This window comes from Condylura cristata, unplaced genomic scaffold (genome assembly GCF_000260355.1).
Source record: "Condylura cristata isolate star-nosed mole 26May11 unplaced genomic scaffold, ConCri1.0 scaffold00001, whole genome shotgun sequence".
NCBI classification, from domain to species: Eukaryota; Metazoa; Chordata; class Mammalia; order Eulipotyphla; family Talpidae; genus Condylura; species Condylura cristata.
This window is the reverse complement of record NW_004567102.1, coordinates 57597338-57607410: the sequence shown is the minus strand read 5'-3', so window position 1 is coordinate 57607410 and position 10073 is coordinate 57597338. Positions and strand designations below refer to the sequence as shown.

General features: G+C 43.4%; 1 protein-coding gene across 1 annotated transcript in view; it reads right to left on the bottom strand.

Moving 5' to 3' along the window:
- Window positions 1-6: 6 nt before the first annotated feature.
- DCBLD1 (discoidin, CUB and LCCL domain containing 1) overlaps window positions 7-10073 on the bottom strand; it is an 81313-nt gene continuing 71246 nt past the window's right edge. Inside the window, exons 11-19 of the mRNA XM_004674098.2 lie at window positions 8454-8494; window positions 7277-7492; window positions 6839-6963; window positions 6465-6612; window positions 6261-6365; window positions 3933-4017; window positions 3653-3702; window positions 2769-2888; window positions 7-615 (exon numbers count right to left, since the gene is read on the bottom strand). Of these exons, the coding sequence (XP_004674155.1) occupies window positions 86-615; window positions 2769-2888; window positions 3653-3702; window positions 3933-4017; window positions 6261-6365; window positions 6465-6612; window positions 6839-6963; window positions 7277-7492; window positions 8454-8494 (1420 nt within the window). The 3' untranslated portion in view covers window positions 7-85. The remainder of the gene's footprint in view (window positions 616-2768; window positions 2889-3652; window positions 3703-3932; window positions 4018-6260; window positions 6366-6464; window positions 6613-6838; window positions 6964-7276; window positions 7493-8453; window positions 8495-10073) is intronic.

Sequence of the window (10073 nt, the reverse complement as noted above, 5' to 3'; positions counted from 1 at the left end):
CACACACACACACACACACACATACACACGCAAACACACACACCCCGGACGCTCAGTACCACAGCAGGTTTCTTTCACATTGTGCTCACAAAAGAGCAGTCCTGGCTGTCTGGCTGAGGGGATTGAGGCAGTCCCTGGGGGCTGAGTAAGCGTCATTCATTGCAAGATTCATCTGTGGCTTCTGATAGTCAGAATCTGCAATCTCCGAGGTTAAACACCCGCTGGCTTTGGGCTGATCGTAGCCTGGATCGGCGGGCTCAGGGCTCTGAGGCATCTGGTAGCCCGAGGCTCCCGCTCCTACTGCCGGGGAGAAACTGCCAGAAGAGAGAGAATGTTTGTGTGCGGGCCTCGGCCCCGGGACGCGGTAGCCGCTCTGCGCGGAGAAGGTGTGCGCGCGGGCCAGGTGCCGCTCCACAATGGGCGTGGCGTACTCGGGCTCGGGGTTGGTCAGGGGCAGGGCGTACTCGTGGCCACGGCCGGCCGGCAGGGGGCAGTCGTAGTGGCCTCGGGCCTCCGTGCTCGCCCGGGCCTCGTTGGCCTCAGTGTCCATCGGCCGGAAGGTGGAGCCCTTCCTGGTGACTGTCCCTGTGCCGATCATGAGAGGCTGCTGGTAATCTGAAATGGAGAGGGCAGAAGTCACAGAGTTTGCACCACAGCGATAGAACGGTCAGCTGTTTGCAGAGGAAAAAGCTCTGCTAGACCAATCCTCTGCAGAGTACATCACATGTCCTGTACCGAGAAAGAGGCAGAGGTAGATACCACATCAGGGGATATGCTCCTGCTTAGGAAGCCCCAAAGGGAAGTGGAGAGGCAGCATTTACCATGGGGGGGATGGGGGTGCATCACGGGACTTTTAAACTGGCTCTAGAAATGTTTTGGAGTTGGGCGTTAACACTGTGAGAAAAGGGAAAAGAACCACCATACAGATAGACTTTGATGGATGAGTATGAGGGACTTGGAGTAGTGTAATGCGATAGACAGAAATGCTAAAGGGGACTAATAGTACGAGAGTGATAACCATGAAGCTCACTCTTACTGAGTCCTTGCTCTATGCCAGAAGCTGCTCTAAGGTATTAAGATTTAATTATCAAAAAAAAAAAGTATTATAAGGGTAGGAATTATTCCACTTTACAATTGAAAACCGAAGCAGAGAGAGATGAAGTCACTTTTAGAAGATCACACAGCTTAGCAGCCAATGAAGCCAGAATTCAACACATCCCAAATGTTCTGTTCACCATACGGTAGTCATGAGAAATGCTGAGTGCTTGGCTCAGAAGTTTGCTTCACCTTTTAGGAAGCTCACAAAGGATTCTAAATAAAAACTGACACAGTTAGAGGTAACTCTGGAAGAACACCGAGGAAGGAAAGATTGCAAAGAAATAGAAAAGAGAGAGAAGTAAAACAGATGTCACAAACCAGGAGACGGGCAGCAGCCTTGGAGAAGCTACAGTTTGGGGACAGGAATCAGAGGAATTTACTACCAATGATGTGGAGTGTGAGGAGAGAAGGGGGCCAAGGACACTCCTCAGACATTCAGCCTGGGAAGCCTGGAGGCTCAGTGAGCAGGAATGCACTGTGTGGGGGGGTGAGAGTTGGTAACAATTCCAGTTTGGGCACGGGAGGAACCCGTGACGCTTGCAGATGGAGATGTCCAGCAGGTAGGAATGACTGACTTAATAGGGACCCAGAGAGAAGTCTGGAGGTGAGTAGAGCAGACAGAAATGCAAGGAGGGCTCTGGGGAAGCCTTGGAGAGGGGGAGAAAACCCAGCGAGCGGAGAGACTAGGGTGGGCAAGAGCAGGACCAGGGACATGTAAGGAGTCAACAAAGAGGAGTAAGGAGGGAAGAGAGGCCAGGAGGGAAGCTGAAGGGGATGAAAGGAAAATGAGGAGAAACAAAGGGTTCTCCCTTCTCCTTCCTTCAGTCCCACAGGAGACCTAGAATTGCTGGGAGCAAGGAGCAAGCAGATGGACTGTAGCTGAGGAGTTGTTCCCTCAGCCCCAGGAGCGCCTCCTTTCTATAGGACCCTTTCTGAACACACACAGCACCTGAGAACTTTCGGTTTAGTCAGCCTGCAGCATGGACCAAATTTCCAGCAAGTCCCCAGATGCTGCTGCTGCAGGTGGTCCACAGACCACACTCTGAGTAGCAATGAGCTAAGTCAGTGCTACTCGGCAGCGTCCTCAGAGCCTTGTGTATCTGTTTGTGACAGGTCTGCAGAGACAAGCAACCAGATTGGGAGCAAGTGTTCCGAAACTGACAGCAACTTAAAGAGAATAACTTCATGTCCGCTGACTCTGATAAACTGAAAAATGGATCTTTCCTCACAGATAGTTTGAGAAGCACAGCTCTCAATATGGCTTGTCAAGGACACCAAAGTCACTCAAATGTCGGACCGGTACCCCCATCTTCTAAATCCTCCTCCTCAGGGTCAGCAGCTGTCCTTACTCTTTCTAGCTCTTCCTAGTGTCTTAATCAAAACTGTGGTAACAAAAATAGGTTAACTAAGGGCTCCTAGATCTTCGTGGAAAATCAGGGTCACTGCTGTGAGCAGACTACCAAAGGATACAGAACCCTGGTTGAACTGAGGGACTTTGGAGAAATATGTGAGCATCAGTCTGTAAATGCACAGAAAGGAAACTTCATACATTACTGGCTTACGGGACCACAATAAAAGAAAAGGATTTCAGTCTCACTTCTCTCTGGTCTCCCGAGTCCCGCAAGCAGCACCTCCTGCTGGACAGCACTGCCCCAGAGCTGGACACTCACCTGCCATGTCACTTGTGATGAGATCCAACTTTTGTGTCATTTCCTTTCCATTGTCATAGCTGATGGTGAATTCGGTGGACTGATGTCTGGCAAAGGGATATTTAATCTGCTTCCAGCAGTCTGGAATAAAGATAAAATGGACCAAACTGATATCACAGAAGCATTGTGCACATGCTCCAGGAGATGCTCTTCCAGGGGACCAGTCAGGCCACTGTTTGCAGACTGACCTCTCAATGCATGCGCTCCAAGTGCTGTGGTGGAATCAGCATGCTGAGGTCATTATAACAACAGTAAAACCATCCCAATCATGCTCCCACTGTGCCTTTAAAACCTGTCTGTGTCCTCATCGGGCCTCAGGTCAGCCTATGTTTGGCCCTGCCTGCATGTGGTTTCATGGTCTGTATGGACACAGCATTCATGACTCAAAAGAACCGGCACAGTCAGGGGTCATCACAGGTGATCCCAAGTGGTCCTTGAGGTTCTAGGGGTGTCGCCTGCTGCCGACTCAACTCATTGCTTCGGCATCCTGCATCCTAAGGACGCGCTAATACCTAGTGCTGGTTGTTCGCCCACTTTTCCAGAGCAGAAAACACAGTGGGAATCTGAAGATGCTGAGAGCCACAGACAAGGTTCAGTTCCCAGATGGGGCTTTTTTGACTTGCCTGTGATGACAAGCAGTGCGGAGGCCTAAACTCCACTGCCCCCCCCCCAAAAAGAGTATTGATGAATAATGATGATGTTGAACCAAAGGAAATTCTGAATTAAAGGAAATAGCACACAATACATACTTATTTTTCAGCCATTTAAGTATGGACCACAAAACCAATGCTTATAAGCAGATTCTGTCCCTTCCTTAAAGAGCGAGCATTAATGTATTAACCAACCTGTTTTCTGAGCCTTAGCTGATGCGTAAGGATTTCCTTTCTTCTTTCTCCTATTGAGAGCAAAAACAAAATACAAAAACTACTGAAAAGATTTCTAAATGATAAGTATTGCTTATTAAATATATTTGATACTTTTACCCCTACTAACTTGTTTTTAAATTAAAAGCTAACAATTTAATCTCAGAACAAATGCTACATGAACATCTACCACATAAATGTCTCAGGTTTGCGACTGTTTACATCACTAGAGAAGAAATTAAAAAAAATTAAAGTCACATACTTTTTAATGACTGTGAAGATTGCCATTCCAGCACCCAGCAAGATGAGGAGCCCCAGCGGAATAACAACAGCTGTGATGTTTATTCCTAAGAAAGGGAGAAGCCCTTCGTTACGGTACATTACCACACTTCCCACACTTCTGATCTAAAATGGAACATTGATTGGAAAGGACTTCAATAGTTTTAATATGTGGGAAAAAAGGAATACATGCTAGGCATTTTTTAATTGGAACGCAGAAAAGAGAAAATTCAAATCCTGGCCAGAGCTTAGGAAATTTTTTTTTTCAAAGTCAACTCCCAGTGTTCCTTGGGGATTAACATTTAGTCTGAACTTGCTACTCGGACCATATTAGACTGACAGAATTGACAGGAAGCCGACCTGACAGGAAGGTTTAAGGGCTGGCCACCCAGCCAGGAGCTATTCAGATAGGTGAATGATTTAAGCACAGAGGGCACTCTCAGTTTGGCTCAAACAATCAACCTCACACTCTCCCCCAGGGTGGTGGGCTTGGGCCTATACAATAATAAAGGCCCAGGGAATCAGGGTTCTCTATTATCAAAGCTTTGGAGCTAGGGGCTGAAAGGAAATGCAGAGATGGCCTCAAATACCATTTCTAGTTTGCAGTGTGCAGCCCAGATTGTTTCTTCCCACATCTTCTGTTTTAGAAAAGGAAGTCACCTTAGAGTCACTGAAGCAGGCCCTTGCTTGCAGAAATTATGCAAACTAAAGGAGAAATGTTTGTTCTTTAGTCTTTTTTATCTATGGTTCTTGGGAAGAAAATGAAGGGAGTAATCAGGAGTAGAAAAGTGTGGTTCATGAAGGGAGGATAAGGATCTTAGAAAGGAAGATTTATGTAAATAATAGCAGTGCTCTTTAGGGGAATGGAAATTTGAGAAAAATCTAACAACTCATAACATTCAATGATATGTCTACACACACGTGTGTATTAGTGATTGTGCTTTTAAACTATTTAATAATATTAAAAATACTCATATACATAATGTTATGTAAAAAAAATGCTACAGAACAGAATATATGGACTTTTGTGTCAAAGTTATACATACAAATACAATACAAATGATTGGATATAGTGCTAAGGGTGGTGACTTTTATCTGATTTTTTTTTAAAAGATTTATTTATTTATGCTTACAGAACTGGGGTACAGGCCAGAGGTATGGTAGGTGAGAGGATTCACCAGAGACAGAGTGGGGAGCAGAACAGGCAGATCTACTGAAATACATTTCTGAGGGGAGCAGCAGGCAGGTCAGGAGAGCTCTGGCACATCACATAGCTCATTTCCCTGACTGGGGATCGAACTTGTGCTGCAGTGGCTTCGGAGAGCTTCATAATTCGATGCTTTAACCTGTTGCACTACCAAGGAGAGCCCTCCATCTGATTTTTATTTCCCTTTCAGGGTGCTTCAAGCTTTCCAAATTTTATAAAATATGCAAATTATTTCATATTCTGAAAACAACAAGTGTATGTTTATTGTTCATTACTTGACTAAGTCATACAGCTTGTTAAAAATTCAAGAATTTAAAAAGGTATTAATTTGACACCTTCCTCCTACCTCTGACCACCTCCACAGGAAGCCAAATTATGTTTCCTGGCATTGTTCTGAAGATACGGGAATGAATATATCTTTATTCACCCCTCTTTTACACATATGGTAGAGTGCTATACAGTCTCTTTGCACCTTGTTTATTAAATTGTCAGTAAATCTCAGGGAGCTTTCTATAGTAGTAGTACATTCTTTTCATTCTTACAGAATATTCTATTTCATGGGTGTGCAAAATATCAAGTGTTCATGTAGCGTTTGAAGGGCAAATACTACCTTTCTATTTACAACCATCCAAGGAATAGTTATGGACCAATGTCTTTTTATACCAGGGCAGATACATCCTCTGGATCATCTGCCTCCACACATTTGTGTAACAGAGAAAAAAAAAAATCAGTGAAGCTAGTGAAATATTGAATGCGGCCCCAGCTACACTTTTTTTTTTAAGGTTTATTTATTTATTCATATGGAACTGGGGTAAAGGCCAGAGATGCGGAGGGTAAGAGGCTTCACCAGAGACAGGCTGGGGAGCAGAACAGGCAGATCCACTGAACTATACTGCTGAGGGGAGCAGCGGGCGGGTCAGGAGAGATCCGCCACGCCATGTGGATCTCCTCCGGGCCAGGCGGGAATTGAACTCATGCAGAAGTGGCTTAAGCTTCTTAGTGCAGTGCTTTAACCCGCTGCGCCACCAGGGAGGCTTTACACTTTTTTTTTTTTTTTTTTAGGCTTTACACTTTTAAGGAAACCATGAAACACTAACTCTTCACCTGTGTGTATTTCTTCAGGGGGCATGGATTTTGTGACCATCTCCTCTTCTCTTTTAGTTGAACCAACACTGGGGCTTGTTTTGCGCCACACCAATGAGTCATTGCCTGAGAGAGAAGAGATGTTGCAAATACCACATCCATGACTATAGTTTGTGAAAGTTGATGATCAGAATCAAATAATCACTGAGCTTCCCTGAGTCGTACTTGGTGTAATCTGGCAACCGATCAACTCCACCTTCAGAGCTATCCTCTGGTGCCATGTCTGGGGCACAACCCGCAAGTATCTGGCCACGATGGGGGGAATGAAATTGTTCCTCACGGGATCCCGAAAATTAGAGTTGCCCTGAAACACCTGTAGAAAGATGTTACTTTTACTGGGGGGTATACACAGTGCTAGGAAACCAAAGCTTATCCCACTTTTGTAGATTCTGTTGATATTAAAGATAAAAGTCTTTTCAAAATAAAAGGAAGACGTTTTTGCAAGATGGGGCCGCTAGTCTGTTTTCGGTAAGTACTCTGTTGAAAATATTTGGAGGTAAGATCTCCTAGTCAGTTCTTCCTTCCAGGGTTTCTCTTACCTTTTCCTCTTTATTGACAATTCCTTTATAGGTCTTCCACTTGGTGTTATTGTTTTTGAAGTTTATCACAAAACTCTTAACATAAAAGTTGAAATTTGACTGTGTGGATCCTGTGGTCCTAATTCCTTGTAAGAAAATATTATTTATAGGTTAGTTTTAAAAGCAGAGGTAACTCTGTAATAATTTCAGGTATCTTTCTTTTCTCCCCCCACCCAATTTAAATCTTACGTCATTTACAGGCCAACTTTTCTTATTAGCATTTAGAAATCTGACCCTTGATGAATGTTTTCATACTGACAATGTGTCCCTGAGGTTAGCAGCTCTCGAAGCCATACTTCTACATTGACAGCTAGCATAAAGGTAGATGTAAATTGAAGCCATGATTTCAAATGCAAGTTATTTTGCACTGGTGCAACTAACTGAATTTTGTGTCAACACCTGTTATTTTCTTTTTCTCTCCTAAATCAATCTCCAGCCACTCTCGTTGCTTGTGGTTTTTGGTGCTATCCCCTGAAGCCCATGACGGCCCTTGGTCCTGAAGTCGGGCTTGGCCAGGAGACCAATGTACTCGTTCTTTGATCTCACTGATCCACTGCCAAGAAGAAGAAGCTCTGATTTGCCCATCAGGTTCCAAACTCAAGGATCTGCTGCAACCTTGGGGGAAAAAAAGAACAAGAACAGGTTTCAGTTATAGAAACAAAATAAAAGTGAAAAGAAAAATCCTATTTCACTCAGAATTATTCTGTTGATTTATTTTCATCCTGATGTGAAATCAACCATTTTACAAGTTAAAGCCTAAATTTATTAATATGACAATGTCTTGAAATTGTTGCTACTTTTCTTTTCATGTGGCCTCATCAAAGTCGTATCACCTATAGTGACATTGCTTTGTCCCCACTATAGATTTTCCTTTCTAACTGAAATTCACTCAGTGTCTTAAAAGTTTGAAGTGCTGAGATTCTTTTCACTTGATTAGAGAGGTTCCCATGCTCTGTATCTGTCACTAGCAGGTATGTCCAGGGGCTCAAAACAGTAAATTTACCCAGCATTCAGCCTAAGACCTTAACTATAGTATGCCCGAGCAAATTATGGTCATACTCTTCTTCTAAAGAAGACATGTTCATATTGTTCTCCCTGGAATATTTTACTTAACAGTGAGATAATATTCACACAGTAGATATTCCATGACAGAGGGGTTAAAAAGTCTTAATTTTTATCTGCTCATGTTCAATAGCTTTACTCAAACTACCCCCAAGTCACAAGGCATTAATTAATGATTTTTTTCCCTATTGAAAGCAAACATAAAGCAATTGATCTTAAATATGTTCCTTCTTGGCAAAAGTTTAAAAAACTTAGATTATAAAGAAAAATATGTTCTCCTTAATGCTAATTGGGTGTGTGTGTGTGTGTGTGTGTGTGTGTATGAAGTGTATGGAAGAATAAACTACCATGAAATATTTTAGAATACCAAGTTTTAGTAGATTTTCCATTTATTTCCTTGTTACAAGCCTTTTTATAAGTTTTATTTATTTATTTATTTGCCTTAAGCATTTTCACTACTAACTGTCTGCCACACAATTGAATATCAAGTTTTTAAGAAAAGCACGGTCCTTACCACTGGACGTAAACAGAAACCGCTTGTCCGACAGGGAACCGCTGAAATAGTAAACACAACATGAGCAGGTGAGTGGATCCTAATGACTGGCATAGTGCCATAGCGGGGCACACCTCAGGGAGCCTCAGAGCAACCAGCAAGGCAACTGGTGTCCCCTGCACCATTACTGCCTTAGAGATCAGGACACTCAGGGCCACTTAAGGTGAGCGATGCTCTGAAGTTCCGAGAGAAGCAAATGGCCAGGATTCTGAGAAACTCACTGCTTTTGAAGAGAGCCAGTGCTGTGTCCATTGGGTTTTGCTGGTCTGGGGAGAATGTTCTCAGGATCAACCTTAAATCCCAAGCATTAAATCCCTTAAATCCCATGGTGATGGAGATAAAAAGGGTCACTACCTTCAGTAGTTAGGGACCCCTTGGAGAATGGAAGAAACCTTTGGAAGAACCAGCATACTGTCTGTGAGTCCATGGACTTGCTACTTTTTCCCTGGGGTAGGTGTGGGGGCGTGTTTCTGGCCAGCACTGTTGCTAATGGATGGCCTATGGCCAGCTCCTCTCTCCTGTCACAAGCTCATGCAGTGTACAGCCAGCACCAGGTCGGGAACCAGCTCTGGCTTCTGGATGAGGAGGAGCAGCTTGGAAAAAGCTCACAGTCTCTCATGGGGCTGGTCTGAATGGGGCACCCAGTGCTGCACAGTCCTGTCTCCTGGCACTGATCCCCTGGTCTTTGGGGACCTACACATATATTGCTCTCACAGGTGAACTGATCAAGTCACTTTTGTTTTGTAGTTGTCATTTTTAATGGAGAAGAAATTCTGAAGGTGGAAGACTATCTTTTAAAAAACCCTCATTGGGCCCTCTCTGGTGATGCAGCGGGTTAAAGCACAGCACTAAGAAGCTAAAGACACTTCAGCATGAGTTTGATCCCTGCCCCGGAGGTGCTCACATGGTGCTGCAGACCTCTCCTGACCTGCCCGCTGCTCTGCTCAGTGGTGTACTTCCTCAGTCATCCTGTTCTGCTCCCCACTCTGTCTCTGGTGAATCCTCTCACCGCCCCTGCACCTCTAGCCTGTACCCCAGTTCTGTATGCAGAAATAAATAAATCTTTAAAAAACAAAACAAAGCAAAAAAAAAAAAACCTCATCAACTCAATACAAGAATATGTTAAAAAAATAGAAAATTTGGGATTCTCAAGATTAATCTTATGCACATAATACTTATTATATTAGATACCGGATGTAAACATGAAAAGGTCAATATCACTATTGTGCTCAATTATTTTTCAACCTGAAAATTTGCTATTTAAAATATTTAAATATTTAACTCTAAGTTACATGTGGTAATAATAGCTAGTGAAACTATCTAATGGTGACATCTATAGAGAATTCAAAAATACTCTGGACAAGTATATAAGACTTTCCCATCAAAATGTTTTTTTTTTAAACCTTTTTTTGGGGGGGTGGGTAGGAGTAGTCTTAGAAAGAACAAATAATTAAAGTCATGCTCCCTGAAATGGATTTGCTTTTTCACAATCTTTGTCTACACTTAGACAGAGACTCTAGAGTCCTTACATTCTACAGAAAGCTTCTATTATAATCTCAGGTTTGAAGACATGAAAAAACT